The sequence below is a fragment of the Malaclemys terrapin genome, chromosome 2 (genome assembly GCF_027887155.1).
Source record: "Malaclemys terrapin pileata isolate rMalTer1 chromosome 2, rMalTer1.hap1, whole genome shotgun sequence".
Lineage (NCBI taxonomy): Eukaryota > Metazoa > Chordata > Testudines > Emydidae > Malaclemys > Malaclemys terrapin.
The window spans coordinates 204,274,915-204,300,803 of NC_071506.1; the positions used below are offsets into that span (position 1 = coordinate 204,274,915).

The window sequence follows — 25,889 nt, forward strand, 5'->3', positions numbered from 1 at the left end:
TCACCCGCTGCTTGCCTACTCACCCCCCGCAGGCTGCACAGTGAGCCCACCCGGGCCGCATGTTGTGCAGGCCTGACCTAAGTAGTGGGTCCCCATTAAGCACACAGACTTGATTGCAATTAATTCCACATGGCATGGGTGGTGCCACCAATAGTTAAGATTGCCTGACACTGCTTTGATGTGCCTCAGGCTGAATTTTTTGAGAAAACTTTAGCTCAGACATGTCCGGGAATGAGGTTGGGGAAAATTTTTTACACATGTTTAAAAAAATTGTATGACTGTTCAACTGAGAAGCTCTTGCAAGTTCATGCTGTGGAACAGGGTCTTGAAATTTTGACAGGGGCGTTACCCTGGTGCCAGCAATGTGCCTTTTGTTTCTACATGCTCAGTAGAGACCTGTGAGTTTGTCTGTTAAATTCTCTGACGATTCCATCCACACTGAATATGATGCTCCACCCCAGGATCTGAGCAGCTCTTAAACTGTGATACCAGGCATCAGAACTGAGAGCAGAGAGACTGCCTCTCCTGTCTGCTCAGTGCTCCCCCTGCTTGGCGCTTAAGCAGGGAGGAAGAGAGAGAGCGAGAGAGCCTCTGACTCATGAAGAGGAGTGAAGAACAGGGTGTGGGGAAGGTTCCCTGTGGCAGGCAGGGGAGCAAGGAGGGGACAGGAGGCAGGGGATAGGGTGACCAGACAGCAAATGTGAAAAATCAGGACACTGGGTGGGAGGTAATAGGAGCCTATGTAAGAAAAAGACGCAAAAAACGGGACTGTCCCTATAAAATCGGGACATCTGGTCACCCTAGCAGGGGATGAGGGGATTGCAGTGGGGGAGGAGACAGGTGAATCAGCTGGGGGTGGGGGTGAGGATTGGGGCAGAAGGGTTTAGAGCGCTACTTCCTAAAGAACCTGAAATTGGACCCCCATTATTTCAGAGTTTCAACATTCCTTTGCTATGTAGCAGGCTGTGAAATCTACTGGTGGAATGTGTCTCCAACCCATCTAGTGGTAGGACCACATAGAAAATAACAGCTTTCTACTAGTACCAATTAATCCATTAGCTCAAGTAATCGAGGTCTGTTTGTGACTCTAAAAGTCCCAACCCTGCAGATAAAATGGGGGTGGTGGTCAGTATGGTTCTGTACGATCGAATTTTTGTGTTTTTTAAAAATTTAAAGTACAAACAAAAAACTGTTAAATGAGGCAGTAGTCCTGTGGAAAAATATTATATGATCCTGCAGGTTGGATTTGATTTAAATCAATTTGATTTAAATCATCAGTCAGGAAGACTCGATTTTAAGCATGGTTTTCTACATAAAAGTGCATTCTTGTTGGTTGTTATCTTAATACATATTTTTCACAACTCAGATGTAGGTTTCATTTTTAGAAACTACAGACTATACGTTTTTAAACAGTGATTTATTTTGAGAACTTTTCAGATTAGTTTTACAGCTATATCAGAAAATGAATGATTGATTGTTTGGTTATTTCATTTACCAAAGGTAATTGAAGCAGATAGTTCACCTCTCAATGACTTCATAAATATCTCCAATTCAACAGGTTAATCATTAATATTTGGAGGATTTTCTTGCCAGGCTGTATTAGGAGGAGAACATCACCAGACAGACATTTAAATTGTTTTAACTAAAACAACATTAAGTATTTTGGATTTTTTTCTTCAACAGCAAACATATATTATTTTAACAAAACAAGCATATGTCCCTCACTTCTCGCATTTATCTCCAGACTTCTCCTTGTCCAGATCTGTTCCGCCCCCAACAATCTTCTATTTATTGAACTTTTTGAAACTCTGCACTTTTACAGAGAGGTAAGGGATTGACTCTGTGTACAGAAATTTGCAGAGGGACAATAGAGTTGAGATCTGTTATTTCTCACTTCTCTCTATATATTTATCTATTTATTTAAAACCATGTTTGCTGTTAACAAGCATGTTACCTCTGGAGACAGAAATCCACAGTTTGAGAACTGCAAAACTAAGCAAGTCTGATGGTATCTTCTAGACTGAGCACTGAGTTCCATTGGGTAGATAGAAAGATTAACCTAAATCGATACGAAGTCTATGGAACCCCATAAGATTGGGTCCCTAATCCATGAACTATTAGAACTCATTTACAAAACTTTTCTCAAACATTACATGAATATATTGTCTCATACTATAGAATTAGAATTTATAATCCCTGTTCCATGATGAGATACCTTTGAGCTATAATATATCTTAATTAAACTACCTTTAGATAGGTTTTTTCCTTAAAAAGTTTTTATCAAAAAATCCCATTTTAAAAACGATTTTAATGTTTTTAAAAAAATGATTTTTATCCACTCTGTGGTCCTGTAATTGAAGACTGTATCATCACGTGTATGCACAAGGGTCGAATTAAGGTTGCATAGATAAGGAGCAACCTTAGTTCTGGCACTTTCTAGTTTTTTCGTGATTGACTTTAGAATCTTAATGTTCTTTTAACATAGTTGTTTGCTGTTGTTTGTAATTTTATTAATAGGATAGTGAAACACTGTTACTGTGCCCAGGGTCTAAGCCCTAGTTTAATGATGATGGTAATTCTGAAACTGTTGCTCCAGCAGTGGCACTGAACTTGCATTTGAGGCATGACCAGAATGTGCAACACTTTCTGTTTACTGGTGGTGGTGCTTATGAATGTTTTCCCCATGGAACATACACTGTGTTTCCATTCATATACAGTGGAAGGATCTCTGTGACTTGAGGTGGAGATTGCAAATGAACAGCTACATCATTCCACTCAGACTTAAAATAAAAATCATCAATCTGACACTTACTTGGGCATTCTCTGATGGCTTGAGATTCAGTAGTTGGGAGGTAGTACAGCTAGGAGGGGGACTGTTTATAGAAAAGTAACTCCTAGGATAAGACTCCAGGCTTTTGAGTTATTTTTGTTCTAAAATACTTGGTGATCCGCTGCTTTACCCTTCAGCTGTCTAAGGCCCTGATCCTGAAAACACTTTAGCATGTGTGTTAACTCATGCAAGTAGTTCCTTTGACTTCTATGGAACAGCTCACGTGAATAAGGTTAAGCATGTGCTTAAATGTTTACAGGATCAGGGCCTAAATAGCTTCCATTATCCAGCTATTCATTGCCTCCTTGTCTGTAGTCTTGCTTTAGAGGGAAATGAGGTGGGTGAGGTAATATCTCTTATTGGACCAGATTCTGTTCACATCCTATGGATGGGTTTTTGATTTATAGGCGTTAGATTGGAAAAAAAAGACCTATTTGATCGTCCGTTCCAGTTCCCGGTCAATACAGGATCACTTTAGCCTGTCTAGTTTTAAATCTCCCGTAAGTGATGGGGCTTCAGCTACTTCCCTTGGGAGGCTGTTCTAAAGCCTGGTCTACACTGCAAAGTTAGGTTGACATAAGTTACCTTGTGTCACATTATTTGTGCATGTGTCTACACTCCAATTTGTCTCCAGCCAATGTAATACAAGAACTAGGGCTCACCAAATGAAATTAATAGGCAGCAGGTTTAAAACAAACAAAAGGAAGTATTTCTTGACACAATGCACAGTCAACCTGTGGAACTCCTTGCCAGAGGATGTTGTGAAGGCCAAGACCATAACTGGGTTCAAAAAAGAACCAGATAAATTCATGGAAGATCGGTCCATCAATGGCTTTTAGCCAGGATGGGCAGGAATGGTGTCCCTAGCTTCTGTTTGCTAGAAGCTGGGAATGAGCGACAGGGGATGGATCACTTGATGATTACCTGTTCTGTTCATTCCCTCTGAGGCACCTGGCACTGGCTACTGTCAGAAGACAGGATATTGGACTAGATGGACCTTTGGTCTGACCCAGTAGGACCATTCTTATGATGTAAGTGCCTTGTTATGTCAACACAGTCAAACCACCTCCCCAAATGGTGTGGAACCATGGTTGTCCTACTGAGGTCAATGCAGTGCGAGTGTAGACACTGAATGACCTGTGTCAACTCTAACAGACTTTCAGCATCTGTCCCACAATGTCCCATTCTCTGCAACAGTGACCACTCTGGTTACAATTTTAAACTCCACTGCCTAGGGGTCACAGATACCAGAAGCCACCCCCACCTTTCAACATCCTCCCTCCCTCCCCCTCACATGTTGAGATGCCTTTTCCTGAGTGCAGATGTTGGTAAACACACCTAGCAGCTCTCCCTTCTTGTGTGCAACTGCCCAGCCAACTGTGCTGGCCCCACACAGACAGAGAGGTATTAGATGTGCTCCAGGCTGGAGTAGACAGGTGCTTTGGATCTCCTGGGCCTGTGGGGAGAAGAGATTGTGCCGCATGAAAGTGAAGGAACTTCACAGGATGCCACAAGGTCAGGGAGCGCCACAATAGATCTGGTGCTGTGCCTCAGACCTGCTGCTTCTACAAGTTACTGCATGGCATACTTGGCGGAGACCCCACCAGCACCCCGCAGACCACTGTGGATACCTCCGAGGAGCCCAAGACCGAGACATGTACAGCGAGGAGGAAGGAGTGTGGGGGAGACACAGCAGGGGATTCCAGTCATGCAGCAAGCCAGGACCTGTATGAGACTCTGACACAGTTTAGCCAGTGCCACCAGGTGAGCGTTGATGAGCCTGCTGAAGGGGAAGGGAACTCGGTTAAGTGTGTACATGCATTTTTCTGTACATTCTTTAAATTTAAAGATGGAACCTGGCCCAACCCCAAGTTAACAAGAGACAGGTATCGACTTTTCATTTGTTCATACAAGAGGAAGTAGCGGTACAAAAAATATAGGTAGAGTTATCTACTTGTCCCCAGCCTAACCCTACAGGGTAATGACATGTGCAGCATCTTGGTGTTGTGCGTAGGGATGTCCCTTTTATCCTCCTGAGCGATCTTGATGAAACTTTCATGGAGGTACTCTTCAGTCCTTTCCCAACGATTGCTAGGGATGACAGCCTTATTTCTTCCTCCATGGCAGGACATTTCCCCATGCCATTCCATGATGACTTTAGCTGGCACCATTGCAGTAAACAGGCTAGCAACATATGGGTCTGGGTTGCTTCAGGAAGCCAGTAGTAGCTGTGCTCTCTGTGCCTTTGATACCTTCCAGAGTGAGACATCAGCTTAAAGCACCACTGCCTGTGGAAAATAGTGCCAGTGCTCAGTGCCCTGTACTGGAATAGGGACCAAAATTATATAGCTTCATACGACGGAACATCCCCCACCCCGGCACGCCGTACTCACCATGTCTGGGATTGGAGAGTGGTGCTGTGCTGAGTTGCTCCAAAGCAGAAGGGCCAATAAGCATGTCTTTTTTAAAAATGTTTATGGGAATAAGGGAAGGGAGTTTTGAAACTTATCTTGCCCTTTCCCTTGTGTCTGTAAATCCAATGGTACATCTGTCTGTTTTTATCAGCACCTTCTAGGGTGGCCGCCTTGAGGAGTTCCCCCTCCACACCTGCAGAACGCCTGATCCTGAGGAGGAGGAGAAAGAAGAGGACTGAGGAAGACGTATTCTACAAGATCCTGTCAGCCAGTGCTGCATCGGACCATGAACAAAGGGCTCGGAGAGCCGTACGACCAACAGCAAGGAGAAAGACAGAGAGGACAGGGAAAAAGGCCCAGGAGTCCAAGCAGGATAAGGAGTGGGAAATGCGTTAGGACATAATTGGTCTTCTCAGACAGCAGATTCAAATGCTGCTGGTTGTCCTGCAGGTCCCAAAATCTTGGATTCTCCATCCTTTGCACTATTTGGAGAACTTCATGGTCACTGTTCCTACACCCCACAACATACCACATGGCATCATGGGGCGGATCGTTGCCTCTATCATTCCATGTGGGGAAGGAGGGAGGTGGGGTAGCAAAGAAAATCATAGCTTCACATACACTGACCTATGAGGACCACGACTACAATGTACTACATTTGTGCATTCAAACGGACATAAAATTAGAAAGGAAGTAAACATTTGTTTTCACCTCGTTATGTTACACGTTTGTATTGCATTGCTTGTGGGGGTTTTTGTACATTGACTCTTGTACGGTTTTTCCCACTTAATAAATGTTTTTGGAGAATCAAATGATGTTTATTAGTTCACAACAAATATTGCAGAATGCATAGCGGTATTCAAAGCAAACAGTCCTTGTAAATGTACAGCAAGCACCATAGTATTCAAGTATTCATAGCTCCAGGAAAACAGCCAGTCATATTTATGAATATATAGCAAGCACTACACAATTCTGAGCAGCACCTGAAGTTCCAGGCCCAGAGAACACTACATCACAGAACACTACTGTGGCTGACTGCTAAAGGGCTCTTTCAAAGCCTCCTTCACTCCATAGCACCATGTTGAGCTCTTGTAATAGCCCTTGATTCTGGCTGTTCAAACTCAGCAGTCAGCTGCTTCATGACCGTCCTCCACCCTAGCAGCAGCTTATTCCCCTTTGTCTCACATGCTGGAAACTTGACTCCCTAGCTCCCAGAGATCCCTGAGTGAGTCACTTCTATCCCACAACATATTGTGAAAATTTCCCAAAAGGCATTGCACTGGATGGCAGTGTGTGTCACACTGAAATACCTACCCATAGTGCACCACACTTTACATCAACACACTCACTTCTGGTGAGTACGCGCAGCAGCAACACAAGCAGCAAAGTGTGCACCTGTGCCAGCGATATACAAACTTCAGTGGCTGCACATCAAGGTAACTTTCATACTCCACAGTTTGTAGTGTAGACATGGCCTTGTTCTGAAGTGCTGCCAGGATGTTTTTCCTCAAGTTCATTTTAGGTTTTCCTTATTTGCACCCTTTTATCCTAACTGCACCTCACTAAATACCTCCCCCACCCTTGGAGTTTGCACTCGTATCACATTTCCCTATCCCTAAGTGGTACTCTTGAACTATGTGTGTTCCTCTCAATCTTTCCCTCTAGCATTCTGAGAGTTCTTGTTGCTCCTCTGAGCTCCTTCCACTTTGTCTTTGTTACTCTGTTGCACTTCAGCTCATCTACAACATGGAGTTGTTCCTGATTAACTTTGAAAGTGGGTTAAACGAAATGGGAATGAAGCACTCTTAATTCCATTTGTGGGCACTCTTTTTCTGGAGTGATTTAGGAAGAGCTATTGCACTGTAAATTCACACCCTACCTTCATCACCCTTAACTTTAAGGGTGGCGAGGCTCTTTTTTTCTTTCTAGTAATATTGTGCCCAGCCCTGAACATACTCCAGGTGCTGTCATACCAGAGCCATGTTAACTGTTACCTTTTTGGTGTGTGACATGCTGTTTGTGTAGACAGCCTAAAATCGCATTGGCTCCTTTTGCTGTCATGTTGCATTGCAAATACACATTTAATTAGCTGTTATTATCCCACCCACTGTCTAGCGTGGAAGGTTGGTTTTTTAAATAGTGACATGCATGGGTCCCAAAGTAACTGCTTGCACCCCCAATAATGGGATCCTAGAACTGGCCCAGTTCCTGGGTTTCTTTCTCTAGTGCTTCCATCACCATAGTCTCTCAGCAGCTCTATGTTTCCAGGTTACTCCTGCCTATTGAGTGTACTTATTTAACTCATTCCCTTTCTTCTCCTCCTCCAGCGTACTAGATTTCATTTGATGCTGTCTCTCTTCCCTTCCCCTACCCCCCAACTCCCTTTTCCTTCTTCTTTCCTTCAATTCTGGCTAAAATCTTCTCTCAAGCTACACTTTAGGAATTTTTTATTTAGGCAATATGGTCCCTCATTTCCTGATAGCTGCAGTAGAGAATTTTAAAACACAAACTATAGTTAAAAAGAAATTGGTACTGCTCTTGATTGGAGAGAGTTTGCTTGTTGAGGAACTCTAGAGCCAAATACCAACGGGGAGAAGACAGCAGTAACTTGAGAAGTCTGCAGAGGTTAAGAATCCATCAGATATCCACACCAAATGCATTTTAGTTATCACAGATGTCAAGCAATGGTGTTGACACTGTTTTTGTGAAGTCCTCAGGGGCAATTGCCCTGTTTTGCAGCGCAGGGACAACCTTGGCACATGCCAACCTGCACCAGACCCTTGTTCCACCTCCTGCAAAACCACCTGCTGAGGTGCTGGCTGCACTTCCCCACATCTTTTCTTCTATGGATTCCTTGTCCGTAGCCACACAAAGTCATGGGACCCCCGCATTCACCTTCTCCTGGCATTGGCTGGGATGGCCATCCATCTGGCCGGGAGGTGGATGCTCAGTGGGGAGGTTTTCTGTTGCTGTGGGGCCTACTGTTCCCTAATTGTCTCTCACATCTGGGTAGAATTCCTCTGGGTGGTTTCCACTGACTTCTTTGCGGAGCAGTTGGTGGTGTTCAGGGTTCGCTACTTGGTGCCCCGCATCCAGTATCCTTGTTTTTTATTTCATCCCCCAGTTTTCCTGATTTACCATTTGTTTTTCCACTGAATCTATTTTCTGGGGTCTGTGGCCCCTCCCTCAGTTGAGGGTGTGAATGTTTTGTCCTGTGTTGACTTGGGCCCACCCTTCCAGAATTAAAGTAGGCCATTGCCTTTCAGCTGCATTAAATTCACTCAATTTAAAAGGTCTGTTTCAATTGGACAAGTATGCTGCTGCTTTGTCCATTTTGTGTTTTGACTTCTGACCTACCACCTGATGCTACATAAAGATGATTGTGTGTGTGTGTGTGCGCGCGGAAATGTGGAAAGGTCATGTTTGAAGGTGAATGACCTGAAAACAATACCCGCATGCAAGAAATCTGGTTGAAACAAGGAAATGGGTGTACGTGGGAACAGGAAAGCATCTGTCTAGTGGTTAAAGTGTACTGTTAATTCAAAAGTAAAATGTTGTAAACAAATATCTGTATCTTGGTGCTAACAGCTTAGATTATTAAAAGTGAAAATTATAAAAGTCCAATTCATTGGTCAGTTTGTTACTCTCTTCTCTCTGTTTAGAGAATGAAAATAAAGTCAGTATCATTTTTGTGTATGCAGTCTGTTTCTCTTTCAGGTTCCCAGCACTGCAGGGTTTCAGACACTGCGAGGAGGCAAAGTGAAAGGGTTGATAGTTTTAAAAATACTTTTAATTGATTTCCCCCCCTCAAAATTACAAAATGTAAAGTGCAGTGTCCCTTTAAAAGCACAGAAGTAGGATTGTAGAACAATCTGGATTTTGTTCCTGGCTCTGTCAATGACTTCCTGTGTAATCAGTCTTTGCCAAGTCACTTAAGGTCAGATTCTAGTACCCGTACTGATCCTGGGTAGCACCTCACTAAAGTCAATGGAAGCCCTTGAGGAGTGAACCTATATTTATGGAGTTAAGATATCAGAATCTGGCCCTTAACTCTCTGTTCTAGTTTTTCCATCTGCTAGATGGAGATATTAATCATACAAGGGTGTGATGAGGCTAAGCTCACTGCTTGTGAATTGCTTTGAGATCCTCAGCTGAAAGGGGCTACAGAAGTACCCAGTATTACATGGAGTGCTAGTGTAAATTTATTGGTAATTGTCTTAGATCAGTGGTTCCCAAACTTTAACAACTCATGAACCCCTTTCACGAAAATATCAAACCTTGCGAATTCCCTCCTAAAAATGAATATTTCCAGGGATTTTCTCCCTTACCTGAGTTCTAAATTATAGAAGCAGTGATCTTGAAATAAATGATTTATGACATGCTTATTACACACTATTTATTATTTCATTATTATTAATTTTATTGCATTACGAAAACGGCAATACTCTTCCAAGATTTCACTCTTGTAGCTCATATCCCTTCGATTAAGCCTCCTACATGTTTCCTCATGAAACAGCATGAAGGTATTTAAGAAGTTCCTCCCACAAGCATTCGGACCTTGAGCAGTCTAAGCAAACAACGCACGACTACAACAAAGCTTAAACTTCTGCCATGTAGTCGTGGTCATGGGGTTGGAGCTGCCGGCCCCAGCGCCCCACAGGGCCTGGGGTCCCTCTGTCCGCCATTACAGAATTTTTTTCTGAAAACCCCCTGATACATTTCGTGAACCACCAAGGGTTCACAAATCCCAGTTTGGGAACCACTGTCTTAGAGTATAAGGTAGGGGTTTGGTTGCAATATACATTGCTTTGTCTTTTTAACTTCATAGATAATATATCTTATTTGGCAGAAGTTTGCTGTCTCTTTTTTGGCCATGTGTCTGAACAATTCTCCTTCCTTCACCCCTCCTGAAAGTCGATTACATTGTTTAATTTAGAGACAAATGGAAATTTAAGAGCATGGGCAACTGAACAGCCCCCCACTTATTAGGAACTAAGCTCTTAAACCTTTCAGATAACATACTCTTGCACATGGAGTTTGTGACATGTCTGTGTCAGTACTCAGGGCTGGTTGCGCCTTTTAGTTTTCAATGTGAAATTTAGCAGGAGAAGGGTCATTGCAATTCATTCCCTTTCCAAAGTGTGAATGAATTGATCAGTGACTTGATGTGTTGAATGAGTCTTTAGAAGTCTCTGAATCAGTTCAGGTTCCTTGTTCCTGACTCTCGCTGTCCTCTACCTTGTGTAGTCCGGTAGACCTGTGCAAAGTGATGCTACCAGCCCAGAGTGATGATGCTTTACATCTGCTTGATGCAGACGAAAGACTATCTAAGGTGAAAGGCAGTGGAGAACCAAGCCACTTCAATGCAGCATTAAATATTGCCATCACTGCTTGGCCTACAAGTCTGCTGTGGTTCCTTTGCTCTTGCTTAGCTCAGCTCATTTGGCATGTGCTGGAAGCAACTCTGGGGAGCTTCATATTTAAAATTCTGCTGCCAACTGGAAGAGGAGGAGTGGGAGGGTTTATCAGCCTCTGAAGCAGTCCCTTGAAATAGTACTTGACTTACCACTGAAAGGTCTTAAAATCATGTCCCACTGAAGAGCAACATCTTATCTTTTTGGAGTAGATCAAATTGCACCAACTGAGGCAAGCAGTCCAAAAATGCGCCCCAGAAATGAAGACCCAGGATTGCCCAATCCCCTCCCATTCCTGATCTCTGCAGCACATGTGCCCTGACAGGCGTGGCCTACTAGGTGAAGGTGGACTCTTTTTTAGCAAGGGTGGGGTGGACGGGACCTTGCATTGTCAATATAATATCACTGCAGGTTGTGCTTCGAAACATCCCAGACACCTAGTGTACTGAAGAGTTTAATAAGCAGGATATTTTAACAGAAAACTGTTGTCCTTTTCATGGAGGTTGAAGTTCACACCTTGTAATCTTCTTGATACACAGAATGCATCCCAGAGGAGTTTTGGGATCGATTATGACAAGAACTACTTCCTCAAGGATGGGAAACCATTCCGCTACATCTCGGGCAGCATTCATTACTCCCGTGTGCCCCGGTACTATTGGAAAGACCGTCTGTTGAAGATGAAGATGGCAGGGCTTGATGCTATTCAAACGTAAGTAACTATTGACTTTTGGGAGCAGTCTTAAACCAGAACAACGAGGGAGAGGTAGGCAAGCTAAGTGTACAAGGCAACCTCTTTTTGATTATAGCTGACGACACCCTAGAGAATCCAGGAGCGCTGCAAATATGTAGCTGAGCTGACAAATGCTCCACTTCAAACTGAAACAAGTTATATAGCGCTCTACTTGCTATGCCTAATCTAATCTACAAAGCTTTTTATGATTTGGATCCTGTATCTTAAACTGCTTCTCTCCTTGTATTACAACTTGGCAGTTGAGATAAATTATGACACACTAGCCCACGTATATGTTCATGAGCAGGTGGGGAGTGCCTGCATGTTTGGAACTTACTCGCTCCCATCTGACACCATACAGCTTGTCTGTTTTCTAAAGAGCCCTGTGAGGGGGATGGATGAGTGAGTGTGGGTGAGTGGATGAGAAAGGGGATTTGTTTGATGGGTCCAGACTGTCTCCTTGGGGGTTGAGTCCATCTTTATTTAGTGAGTTACAAAAACATACTTGTATTTCTAGAGCTCTTGGACTGCTGCTCTTTTATTAATCTAAGCCAGTAGCCAATGACTCCTGTCACACCAAAAAAGAGCGATTAGTAGAGTATTTGCTGGGTGGCTCCTGGAGATGTTGCTTCAAGGTGTATGAATAGTTACTTTTAAATTTGGTTATAAATTGCAATAACAGTAATCCCAAATTGTTAAATGAATCTACACAGTGTCAACAGTTGGTCTGATTGCTCTTCTTTTCCCCTGTGTCCTAACCTTGACTACCAACCTAGGTGTAGTAGTATGTGCTGCCTCTATGGCTCACGATCTCCAGAGTTTCTTATATGTTCCCCTCTGATTCTCTCTCACTTTTCTGCTCTGTTTCTTTCCTTTAAACCTTTTTGTTCCTTTCCTGCTATTTCAAATGCTTTCTCTTTCCTGTTCCTTTGAGATCCTTTATCTTCTCTCTATTATTCTGTACAATAGGTCATTGGTTTTTCTGATGGATCTTCCTTTGTGTGATCGACTGGCAGACGGGTGGCTCCTTCCTACCTCGCCTCATGCTGTGTCCTGGCAAAATTATTGCGTTTTTATCCTGCTATTTTCTCTTTCTTCCCGTTCTTTTTCCCTACTCATCTTTTTAAAATTTCTCTGTGTGGTGTTTGTTTTCACTGCTTTCTTGTTTTGTGGCTCCCATCCTTCCCTTTTCCCTCACTTAGCGAAAGGCTACACAGGATGCTTGGAGTGCTAGTGTCCATTGGTGGCTCTATGAGGCATGTGCTCTTGCAAAGAAAGGAAAGTAGGGCTGCAGAGGTATTCCCTGAGTATGTAGCGGTTGCTACTAGTTCAGGGATGACTGATAGGTACCTTCTTAAAGTACTTTTCTTACCTGTGCCACAGGAGCACATTTACAGTGGGATGGGGGGTCACGCACAGGTGCTGACTTTTGTTTTTGCCAGTGGGTGCGCCTCTCTGCTCACTCCTCTCCCCTCCCCCGTGCAAGCAGTGGGCGGGGCCTCAAGGTGCAGAGGCCAAGCAGGGGTGGGGCCTTGGAGGGAAGAGGCCGAGAAGAAAAAGAGGTTGGCGGGGCCATGGTCCAGGCACTGCAGCCCACAAAATATTAATCCAGCTTTGCAGGTGCTGAGCACCCCCTATTATTTTTTCGGTGGGTGCTTGAGCCCTGAAGCACCCATGGAAATCGGTGTGTAAGGGGTCGCATAATTTTCTTCACTACCATTACTGTTCTTTTCCATATGCTTTCCTTGGACTAGCCTCAGGTGGGTGGGGCTGCTGCCTTTCAGGTTGGAGGATGTCTGAGGTAAGTCCCAGGAACTCTGTTGCTGGTGTGTGTGTGTGTGTGTGTTTATATATAAAATCAATCAGAAACTTTGCAGGTAGCCAGGCAAGCAAATTTTGATTAATGGGACTTAATGGTAACTTTTCACACTGACAAAAGAAAACTTGGATGTGGCTTGTGTGGGTTTTTAGTTAATGGGAGGGTGGGGAGGAAGATTGAGTGGATTTTTTTTTTCTCCACTAATAAAACTTGGCTAAGATGAGTAAACTTCAAACGGATTTTACAAACTGTTCCCCTGTGAAAATTCCTGCTTACTTCTAGTTTTACCATTAAGTAAGTACTTTACTGATTTAGTTAACAATATAGACTGTGGAGAGTTATTTTTATGGAAGCTCAAATTCTGAGGGAAGTAGCTGTGTCTCAAGGAACTCCTTGCATGCCCAGCAGAGCTTCCATGTTTCATGGGATGAATGGCTGCAGCTTGACTCTTGGAACTTCAGTATTCCATGGAGATTGCAATTGCTGTATTCACAGACAGCTAAACATAAATACTTTCCTGACATTGCCTTTCTGTGTAAACTGTTGGTGTAGTTGCCAAAGGGTTGTTAGATGATCATGAATTGGAGAGAAGATAGCATGTGTATTCATGCATTGGAGAAATATTGGTATATAAGACAATCTCTCTTACAGTGTTGTTTGCACTATAAAAAACAGGAGTTTGAAAATCCCTGACTGAGACTACAGGTGATTTTTCGAAAGATGCAGTTAAGTAACTAACCACTAGATGGAGCCAGATATTTACAACACAGGAGAAACTAGTAGCAAAAAGGCTTCTTTGAAGAACCAACGGATACTGTTGGCTGCTCTCAATTTATATGAAGGACGTTTGAACATCATAGTCTGTTTGTTTGTTTTTAATTTTGTTAGCTGGTGGCAGATACATTTATACCTTGGAAACTCATTCTCCAAGAAATGAAGTTTCAGTACTTTTTATTTTTTTTTAATGTAGATATTAGTTCTTAAAATAAAATAATTCCAGGAGTTTTGTAAAAAACCTTGTATCTTTTTAAGGGCTTTAATGTTACACTGTTGGTTTTTAAACTGACTCCCCCACTTTGTAGGCAACTGGAAGAGAGAACACAGAACAGATATTATGTGGCCGGTTCAGCAACCTGGGATGTGCTACTGTTCTCCACTTCATAAAGAATATAGTCTAAGCAACGGCAAAGTGTTTTAATGTAGAAAGCAAAAGAACCCTTTTCAGCAGTAGTAGTGACATGGTAAACGATGAAAAAAACACTGATTCATCACGATAGTGATGGTGGTATATGTGTTCTTTCAGTGGCTTTAACTTGTGGGACGATGAATGTGTTTTAAAAGTAAGGGTGTAGCTTTTTATTTATTTATTTTGTCAGCTTTAATGATCCTATCTTAAATGGAAGCAGTCAGCTTGCCCCTCATTAGCCTTTCAAATCCAGGCAAGAAAACAAAACTGACATTTAACGTGCTTCCATTCATATTCAAATCCTTGGCTATAGAAGAGCCAAGTAATAAGGATATTGGAAACATTTTAGATAGGTTGGGAAGGCAATTAAAATTACTTGCAAAGCTGAAAGGATGCATCTTGGCTGCACAGAAAATTGTGCAGATTCCTCCCTTGTGTTACAAAATATCAGAAGTACTTGTGGCACCTTAGAGACTAACAAATTTATTAGAGCATAAGCTTTCGTGGACTACATCCCACTTCTTCGGATGCACTCTATATGCATCCGAAGAAGTGGGCTGTGGTCCACGAAAGCTTATGCTCTAATAAATTTGTTAGTCTCTAAGGTGCCACAAGTACTCCTGTTCTTTTTGCTGATACAGACTAACACGGCTGCTACTCTGAAAAATATCAGAAATTCTCCAGATTTGTAAGTAGTATATAACTTTTAAATACATACATTTATGTAATCCACTCATGTACTGGTTCTTGTTTTTCCTCTATCGACAAAAGGTATTATTGGCACTGCATTGTTCTCTTGGCTTTTTTTTACAAAACATAAAAACTTTTACCTTTAAAAAAAAAAAAATCCTAGAAGTGCTGTGTGAGAGGCTTTCTGCTTGACTACCCACCACTTCTGTTTCACAATGACTTTTCACAGTTTTGAAGCTAGATGAGGATGCACAATGAATTATTTTTGCTTTCAATATATTTTATGACATTGATACTGTTAGAAAGGAAGAGTATGTGCAAAAAATACTGACTACATGAAAAAATAGAGATATCTGTTTCCCTTCTAAGTTCCTGATCATACTTGGTGCTAACTTTAGCATCTTCAGCTTCTAGAAGTGCCTTACAGGAGTTAGGTCCTAAATTCTTGAATTCTATTAGTCTGGAAGTAAATACATCTTTACAGAAATGTAAAGTTGAGGTGCAAATAGTTTGTTTCCTTGGCATTAGATTAAGTCATTATTTGGCGTTCCTTTTTCATTCTAGTCTAAGTCACTTCTTATGGATGGTGTTTTCTTCACAGGTACGTGCCATGGAACTACCATGAATTCAAACCAGGAGTATATAACTTCTCTGGTGACAGAGATATAGAATATTTCCTGCAGCTAGCTAATGAAATTGGCTTGTTGGTAATACTAAGAGCTGGACCTTATATCTGTGCAGAATGGGACATGGTAAATTTGTATTTAAACTTTCTAATTTCTAGGCAGAATTAACATCTGATCTCTGTCTAATATGTGTCCTTCCTTTTGGTGGGGTGTGTGTGTGTGAGGGGGTTACAGTAGTAAAAGGATTCCCTACCACTGAATATATGGCCCAAGGCAGGATTCTTCATCTAGAATACTAAAAGTTGTGGGTTCAAGTTCTGCTTAAGTGACTTCCTATAGCCTCAAGCGCGTTGGTCCTTAATATGGTCTTGGGTACTATAGGTCTAGGGTGACCAGATGTCCCGATTTTATAGGGACAGTCCTGATTCTTGGATCTTTTTCTTATATAGACTCCTAATACCCCCACCCCATCCCGATTTTTCACACTTCCTGTCTGGTCACCCTATGTAGGTTCCCAATGACTAGTACTTACTTGGTAATATCTATATAGTTATGGGATAGCTAGTTAAACTTATCCTTGTCATTCCTGAAAATGGTCATTGAAATGGTTTCCTTTCCCTTCACAGGGGGGTCTTCCAGCATGGTTATTAGAGAAAGAATCTATTGTTCTCCGATCTTCTGATTTAGGTAAGAAGCTCAAAAAGATTTATAAAAATGTTTCAATGGCAAGCAGACTTGGTGACCAAACTCTAGGGCAGGGGTTGGCAACCTTTCAAAAGTGGTGTGCCGAGTCTTCATTTATTCACTCTAATTTAAGGTTTCATGTGCCAGTAATACATTTTAACGTTTTTAGAAGGTCTCTTTCTATAAGTCTATAATATATAACTAAACTATTGTTGTATGTAAAGTAAATAAGGTTTTAAAAATGTTTAAGAAGCTTCATTTAAAATTAAATTAAAATGCAGAGCCCCTTGGACACAGGACCCAGGCAGTGTGAGTGCCACTGAAAATCAGCTCCCATGCCGCCTTCGGCACACGTGCCATAGGTTGCCTACCCCTGCTGTAGGGTCAGGCAGTATTTTCAAATAAGGTATTGTGTTACTGTTTCTACTAAAAGTTGGGGAATAACAAATGTGAATGCTCTCTGAATAAGGTTTTCATACTCGCTGAATACTTCTGCACTGTGCATAAATGTATGGAAAGAATGAGGTAGGAACAGGGTGGAAAACAGCAAGACTACTTGTGTAAGGATTTGCAGGGTTGGACCCTTAAATTGTAAAGGATAATGTTCTATAAGGTAACTGGATATTTTTGTTTTGTGGGGACATTACCACCTGTTTTTAGACTGTACTATATTGGAATGATTCGGGTGTGGTCCTTGAAGCCACTTGACTTCCCTACGTACTGAGAGGCTGAAGTTATGAGCAAGCACAGGATGTCATCAGTTCATTATTTGTTGCTCTTGTACATGTTGTGCATACCCTTGGTATTTAGGGTATTTGTTACAAAAATATCCCATTTGTAGTTTGTTTTTGTTTTAAAGTAGATAACTCTGGTCTGCCCACAACTTTCTCTTTGTATATTACAGATTACTTGGTAGCTGTAGAAAGGTGGATGGGTGTCTTGTTACCCAAAATGAAGCCTCATCTCTATCAGAATGGAGGGCCAGTTATTATGGTGCAGGTAATCCATTTCAAAAATCAAATGGGAACACTAACTATGTGAATGCAAAAGGCCTTTTGGTCACCATCATTGAATTATTAACAGTGCTTCCACAGGGATGTTTCCAGTAATGTACATGGGTGCTCTTTGAAATTTAAATAATATTTGCTCTCCATGATAACTGGGATTAAAATTAGTTTAAACTGAATCACAAACAAAAGGGTCTGGTGTCTGATAATATTTTAGTATGTTATCCTTGCATCGCCAACATTTTAACAAGTGAAGTTTTGAGTGTCGGCTTTTAGTCCTTAGTGTAGATGTCTCTTTACCACTTGGAAAGAGACTGTGCTTGAGGATGTGGTGAGCATGGCCGCTCACTCACACAAGTGATGTATTACTAGCCGCCCTGCTTGCCTATATTGTTGATACATAGCTCACGTTGAAGCAGTCAGCTAAAGCCAGCACTTCCTGAGACTCAGGGACTCTTGAATCAAACTAATTTCTTAACATCTCTTCTGCTTCTCCCTCTCCTTGCTCCCCTTTTCCTCATTACATACAGAATCACCTGCAGGGCTTCCCTGCAACTCCCCACCAAAAGTATGAAATGCTGGCTCTGTTGAAGTCAATGGGAGTTTTGCCATTCACATCAATGGAACCAAGATTTCACCCCAGGTCTTTCTCCCCTGAGGCCGGTTGGAGATTTTCTTGCTAAATCTTCTGTGCACTTGCAGTCCCTTTATCTTAAGTCACTTTACAAAGCTGCGTTAGTAGTATTATCACCATTCTACAGGTTGGGTAGATGAGGCCCAGAGAGTGAGTAGCAGAGTACCAGTAGAACCCAAATCTCCCAGCTTTTTGATCAGTCCACTGTTGATGGGTTTGTTTGTTTGTTTGTTTCTCCTCATCTTGTAGTATCTACAACTTTGCTAAGTGGCTTCACAAAGAAGACTAAACCACAGCTGCCCTTCCCTTCCCTCTTCCTTTGCCTCCTGCCACCCTCCCATCACTTATTCCCTTGCTTCCTCCCATCCCTCCCTGCATGACTTTGACACTGTTTGCAAGAATTGGCAGTCCCTGTTTAGAACAGGAGTCAGGAGTACAGCAAGCCTGCCTTAGAGTGCTCTGGTAAAGCTGTGTGGGGAGACATGCATAGGATAATCCCCCACAATGCTGGGCTCTAACCAGTGCCATCTGTTTCAGTCGCCCAAGCATCACAAGTTACTCAAAAGAAGAGGCTGAAAGCTATGCCATGACACAGTTCAGTGCTTTTTATTGCTGTTAAATGGAACGTTCTCTTTACTTAGCTGGATAAAGCTCTAGAGCAGCAGTTCTCAAGCCACGGGCTGCATGCGGCCCAATTAGCACACAGCTGCAGCCCAGATCAGCTGTGTGCTAAAGGTTGTAGGTTCCAGGCTCCCAGATACCTTGCCACGGGCTCCTGGCTGCCCTGCCACGCAGCGTACTCCAAGCTCCCGGCGGGTTTTGGGGTCCCAGTGGAGTCTGGGGTTTGGGCAGCTGGCTGCCACACGGTGGGGCTTGGGGTCCAGGCAGCCGGCTGCTGCCCGGCCCCACATGGTGGGGGTCAGGGTCCCCACGCAGAAGGGTCCGGAGTCAGGGTCCCTGCCCCATGCCCAGCTCTCCACTCCTAGCCCCAGTCTGTGGAGGGGTCTCTGGATGGAGGACGCTGGGTACAGGGGTTTGTGTGTGTGTGTGGGCATTACGTGGGGGGGCGCTGTGGTTCTCAATTTGCAGCCCAGCTAACGCTTTGTGGGCCACATCTGCGGCCCACAATGATTCATAGATTCTAGGACTGGAAGGGACCTCGAGAGGTCATCGAGTCCAGTCCCCTGCCCGCATGGCAGGACCAAATACTGTCTAGACCATCCCTGATAGACATTTATCTAACCTACTCTTAAATATCTCCAGAGATGGCGATTCCACAACCTCCCTAGGCAATTTATTCCAGTGTTTAACCACCCTGACAGGAACTTTTTCCTAATGTCCAACCTAGACCTCCCTTGCTGCAGTTTAAACCCATTACTTCTTGTTCTATCCTTAGAGGCTAAGGTGAACAAGTTTTCTCCCTTCTCCTTATGACACCCTTTTAAATACCTGAAAACTGCTATCATGTCCCCTCTCAGTCTTCTCTTTTCCAAACTAAACAAACCCAATTCTTTCAGCCTTCCTTCATAGGTCATGTTCTCAAGACCTTTAATCATTCTTGTTGCTCTTCTCTGGACCCTTTCCAATTTCTCCACATCTTTTTTAAAATGCGGTGCCCAGAACTGGACACAATACTCCAGCAGAGGACTAACCAGAGCAGAGTAGAGCGGAAGAATGACTTCTCGTGTCTTGCTCACAACACACCTGTTAATACATCCCAGAATCATGTTTGCTTTTTTTGCAACAGCATCACACTGTTGACTCATATTTAGCTTGTGGTCCACTATAACCCCTAGATCCCTTTCTGCCGTACTCCTTCCTAGACAGTCTCTTCCCATTCGGTATGTGTGAAACTGATTTTTTCTTCCTAAGTGGAACACTTTGCATTTGTCTTTGTTAAACTTCATCCTGTTTAACTCAGACCATTTCTCCAATTTGTCCAGATCATTTTGAATTATGACCCTGTCCTCCAAAGCAGTTGCAATCCCTCCCAGTTTGGTATCATCCGCAAACTTAATAAGCATACTTGCTATGCCAATATCTAAGTCGTTGATGAAGATATTGAACAGAGCCGGTCCCAAAACAGACCCCTGCAGTACCCCACTCGTTATGCCTTTCCAGCAGGATTGGGAACCATTAATAACAACTCTCTGAGTACGGTTATCCAGCCAGTTATGCACCCACCTTATAGTAGCCCCATCTAAATTGTATTTGCCTAGTTTATCGATAAGAATATCATGCGAGACTGTATCAAATGCCTTACTAAAGTCTAGGTATACCACATCCACAGCTTCACCCTTATCCACAAGGCTCGTTATCCTATCAAAGAAAGCTATCAGATTGGTTTGACATGATTTGTTCTTCACAAATCCATGCTGGCTGTTCCCTATCACCTTACCACCTTCCAAGTGTTTGCAGATGATTTCCTTAATTACTTGCTCCATTATCTTCCCTGGCACAGAAGTTAAACTAACTGGTCTGTAGTTTCCTGGGTTGTTTTTATTTCCCTTTTTATGATAAATAGGTTGAGAACAACTGCTCTAGAGTATCTAGCCTGACAAGACCTACTATAGCTAGAAATGAAAGAAAGATAAAATACCTTAAATATTTGTCCCTGGTGCTTCCACTGGTTATTACAGTGAACAAATTAAGCATTAAGGTTCAGATTTTGAAAGAAGGTTTCAAAGACGCACTTTCAGGGTGGATTGATTTAAATCAGCGATTTAAAGCATGAATTAATTCACCCAGTGGAAAACCTCAATTTAAAGCATCCATTTTAATCAATTTTTCAGTTTCTACTTCAGTTATTTTCTAAAGAAAGGTGCATTTTTATTGGTTGATATAACATTAAAACATGTTGATTTACAACTAAATAGAGCCTTTACATTAGATTTGGTCCATCTTTTTGTGGGTACACTATAATTCTATATATTTATTTATGTAGTTATGTAGCTTAACATTTTCAGATTCTTATTAACTGTACATTTTTAGTATGTTAGAAAATAGTGAATGATGATTAACTTTTTGCTCATAATTTGTGTTAAGCCGCTGTGACAAAATTCCTCCTCTATCTTGGTGGGTCCTGCGCTTATTGGCGGATTTTCTTGCCTCAGAGATTCACCATGTGGGTTGGGGAACAGCCCAGAGACCTTCCCCTCTGGGAGGGCCCACAGTCCAGGTCAGTTGGGAGGTTTGGGGAGAACCCGGGCCCGCCCTCTACTCCGGGTTCCAGCCCAGGGCCCTATGGACTGCAGCTGTCTATAGTGTCTCCTGTAACAGCTGCATGACAGCTACAACTCCCTGGGCTACTTCCCCATGGCCGCCTCCAAACACCTTCCTTATTCTCACCATAGCACCTTCCTCCTGGTGTCTGATAGGGTTACCATACGTCCGGATTTCTCCGGACATGTCCGGCTTTTTGGTGCTCAAATCCCTTTCCGGGGGGAATTTCCAAAGAGCCGGACATGTCCGGGGAAATAGGGAGGCATAAGCCAGGGTCCACCCAGCACGATCCGCCGGGTCTGCAGCGCAGCCCAGCTGCCCCAGCTACAATGCTCAGGCGGGGAACGGGGGAGGCTTGGGCTTCCCTCGCGGGTGGGGACCCCCCGGCCACTGGGGGACCCTTCCTGTGGCCCCGTTGCCCCTGGGAGCTGTTTCCGGCAGGGACAGACAGGCCGGGGAACGTGCTCGGCGCAGGAAGGAAGCTGCGGCAGGGGCTGCAGGGACCCGCGCTGCCGAATGTCTGAAGCCCCCAGCAGGCAGAGTATGCCGGGGGAGCAGGGCAGGCGGGGGCATAGAGGCTGCAGGGCGAGGAGGAGCAGGGCAGAGGGGTGCAGGGGCTGCAGGGCGAGTGGGCAGCAGGGGTCACAGAGGCTGCAGGGGCGGGGGGGTGCAGGGGCTGCAGGGCGAGTGGGGAGCACGGGTCACAGAGGCTGCAGGGGTGGGGGGTGCAGGGGCAGGGCAGGCGGGGGGCGCAGAGGCTGCAGGGGCTGCAGGGTGAGTGGGGAGCAGGGAAGCACTTAGCAACCCCCAACCAAGATCAGAGCAGGAGGGAGGAGGGGGAATGCAGGGTGCTCAGAGGAGGAGGCAGAGTTGGGGTAGGGGCTTTGGGGAAGGGGCGGGGTTGGAGTGGGGCTGGGGCGGAGCCGGGGGTGGGGAAGGGGTGGAGGTGGGGCAGGGCCAGGCCCCCGTGGAGTGTCCTCTTTTTTCAGTGTTGAAATATGGTAACCCTAGTGTCTGATAACGCTTGTGCTCCTCAGTACGCCAGCAGCACACCCTCTCACTCTCAACTCCTTATGCCTCTTGCTCCCAGCTCCTCACACTTCCCCCACAAACTGAAGTGAGCTCCTTTTTAAAACCTAGGTGCCCTGATTAGCCTGCCTTAATTGATTCTAGCAGCTTCTTCTTAATTGGCTCCAGGTGTCCTAATTAGCCTGCCTGTCTTAACTCGTTCTAGCAGGTTCTTGATTACTCTAGTGCTCCCTGCTCTGGTCACTCAGGGAACAGAAAACTACTCATCCAGTGACCAGTATATTTGCCCTCTACTAGACTCCTGTACCCCACTGGTCTGGGTCTGTCACACCGCATTAGGTTGGTAACTGGAATTTAATTAAACACACAAAACAGCATATAAAATTTATTTTTATTAACCAAAACACTTTAAGTGATTTGGATATATAAACTTAGCTTATCAAAACAGGTTTCACAATTACAACAAATTAAGATTAGATTACCCCTTAACATATTTTGTATTATATTCAGACTTAATTTTAAACAGGTTTATTTTAAAAAAGAAAAACTGTTTATAATTTAAATAATAAAAAAACCTGATTTAAATTTAAAAAATCCAATTTTTTTTAAATCATCAGTTTTTATCTACCGTGCTCACTTTTATGCCTGCCGTTAGTCATGTATGCATATGATAGGGACTCAGCTACAAAACAAGTAGTTAAGAAAGTATGCCCTGTGTCTTGTTTGCAAAATTAGACAGTGGGATGAGGCCCATATAAACATTTCCCACTAATTTAGCCATGGATCTACTGGCTAGGATGGTGATTGTTTGTCAGAACAGGATATTGCAAGTAAAGAGATTTGGGTTTGACCCAACTTTGCTTCTAACTCACTGCGAAGCCTTAAGCTCTCTGTGACTTCCTTTGTCAAACGGGGATAACAGTGCTTACCCATTTTTTGAAAGTACTTTGATATTGCTAGATGGATGCTAGGATAAAAGTACAGTATTGTTATTAACTGCGATTGGAGTTTCATGCATAGAACAATTTAACTGGATCTCAATATTAAATCTCTTCAGTATTATGAACTGCTTTATTTTCATAACAACATGAGCACTTTATGAATTATACTTTTGTTGTTAAAGAAAGCTTTTGCAACTTATTATATATTTACCTTTTAAGAAACTGGCTAAGATAATTTGCAAGAGCCACAAACTCACTATTAATTAGTGCACTTAGGGGATATAGAGTCAAAGCTAAGACAAATCATCTGCTAAAGGCAAAAGTTAGCAGTTTTAACCAGGTATCCATATACTGGACTCTGAAATAGCTTGAGAAAGTCTATTGATAGCTAGTCAATCACTCCAGTTCTGTGATGCTGGCGGCTATGCCAAGGCTATCAATAAATGAATCAGTAGTGAGAGAAACATATTACCATCTGAAAGCTGTTCAGGGATCTATGACAAATGAGTTCCTCATCTCGGTCAGGTCCTTAGTAGTGTCTTCATCACAAATGACATCATTGCTCAGACCCCCTACCAATTCATGCCTTTGCCGTCCGAGAACTTATTACCCTCCTGACTTCAGATGGACTCTCCAGAACACGGCTGAGGCCAATGGATGGCTTAACATGGGGAAGCTTGCACTGCAAATGATAGACTTGCTCTTTTTAATAAAAAAGCCTGCAGTGTCAGCTGGGCCCCTTTTAAGAAGGGCAGAATTCAAGTGACGTGGAGGCAGACGTGGAAGGGGAAGGTGAGAACAATCAAGCAGAAGTGCTTACAGAGCTGCTTTTATGTGATTAACAATCAGAACAACATGCCCTGCCTGAATTGCCTCCTGGCTACCTTTTGGGGTTTCACAGTCTTGGCCAGAGGGTTATTTTCTTAATTTTATTTTTCTGTTCAGACTTTGGTAATTGATTCAGGTAAGCCTGAGAAACACCTTTCCTCTTCTACATTTAGATAGTCCCTAGTCCTGAAGATCTTATAGTGTGCTAACACAGTGCAGCCATGACCGCGGCTGAGGGCTTTAACCTTCACCACAATACAAACAGTAATTCTAATAATAAGAAATCATTCAAGCTGACTCTTAATCCTCAGTCTTGGTGTAGGCAAGGGAGAGCGGTGCCTCTGTCAAGTTTCTGAGGAAACTTGGTTTAGTAGTACTTAGTTAGAAACACTTGAAAATACCTTACTATGTATGCATGCAAGTCGCTTACTTTCCTAAACTCTTTAAGGACGCAACGTGGAGAACGTAGCTGAGCACAGGTTATTTGAAACTCCCTGACTCTTGTGCGATGGGATGGGAGGCCACTCTGACACATCAGCAAGGGTGGAGTCATTATGCCTACGGGGTGTCATTGTGGCCTCCTGCTGGTCGTTCTGGGAATTAGCTCAGTCTTTTCGCAGGGCGCCCTCCTCCGGTGGTGTCTCGCCTGCCGTCACTTCTGCTCCGGACCCACGTCGCCTCAAGGATTGCGGCGTCCTCTTCAGGACACAGCCCTCCGGCCAGGCCCCATTCCATTCCCCCCCGCACTTCCGGGGGAGCAGCAGTCCTCTGTCCAGCCACTTGCCTCATTGGCAAACTGCAGCCCTTCACTGGCCACTCTGCTCGGTGGCAAGTGGGGGGCGGAGGGGGGGAGACCTAGGTTCACCCACTACTCCAGGTCCCAACCCAGGGACCCTCTAGGCGGCCGCCATGCACTGCGTCTCCGTTAACCAGCCCCCCCCCCAATCCATTTCCCTGGGCCACTTCCCCGTAGCCCTAGCACCTTCTCTGCCCCTGTATCCGGGCTTCAGTCTTTAAGCCAGTCAGGCTGGAGCTCCCTCTTGCTCCCCTAACCCAGCCCTGCACTGCACTGCTCTGTTCAGGGTGCTGGCGGTTCCCTCAGCCCTTCAGGGACCCAGTCCTTTCTGCCTGGCTCCCAAGAGGGAACTGACTCCTCTGCCCTGTAGCTGTCTTTATATATGGGCCTTCTCTGCCCTGATTGGCTGCTCCTTGCAGCCCCTCACTGATAGGCTGTCTGCTGCGCAGCCTCCCCAGGGCTGCTTTTAATCCTTTCTCCACCAGTATGGGGCAGAAGCCCCATCACGCAGGCAAAATGTGTAATAAAACAGACAATCTTCAAGTTACTTTATGTACGGTGTATGTGTATTCAGTAAAACATTTTGGGCCAAATTGCCCTCTGTGCAGGAATAATTGGAAATTCAGAAGTTTTCTGTGAGGCGTTTCCCTGGCATTGTTTCCTTGGCTTAGGGGCAGGACAAGGGGTTACCTTCCTGTGGATCTAGCTGAGGATCCTACTTGCCAAAAGTTATACAGCTGCCAAAATCCTTGGGGAAGTGCAGTCCCTAGCCATCCCCATGGAGAGCTCTGTTGCTGTGCACCACATCTTAAACTAAACAGGGCTCTGGATCCACGAACGACTCCAAATTGTGAGTGTATCGAACATCATTTATAATCCACTCTGTCATGTCATCAGTTGTGTGGGCAATTTTAAAGAGACAGTACTGGGCAAATTGCCAAAACCCAAGCTGTTTAGAAACAGTCGCAGGCCCAAGATGTTCCTCTTTCCCCAGTTCTGGTTTACAGTTGCAGCAGATACATTGGCATGGCAACCTCCC

General features: G+C 43.9%; 1 protein-coding gene across 1 annotated transcript in view; it reads left to right on the top strand.

The window, feature by feature from the left end:
* Positions 1–25,889, top strand: part of GLB1 (galactosidase beta 1) — a 96,278-nt gene that overhangs the window by 10,059 nt on the left and 60,330 nt on the right. The window contains exons 2-5 of the mRNA XM_054019516.1: positions 11,198–11,367; positions 15,685–15,835; positions 16,336–16,396; positions 17,298–17,392. Coding sequence (XP_053875491.1) covers positions 11,198–11,367; positions 15,685–15,835; positions 16,336–16,396; positions 17,298–17,392 — 477 coding nt within the window. The remainder of the gene's footprint in view (positions 1–11,197; positions 11,368–15,684; positions 15,836–16,335; positions 16,397–17,297; positions 17,393–25,889) is intronic.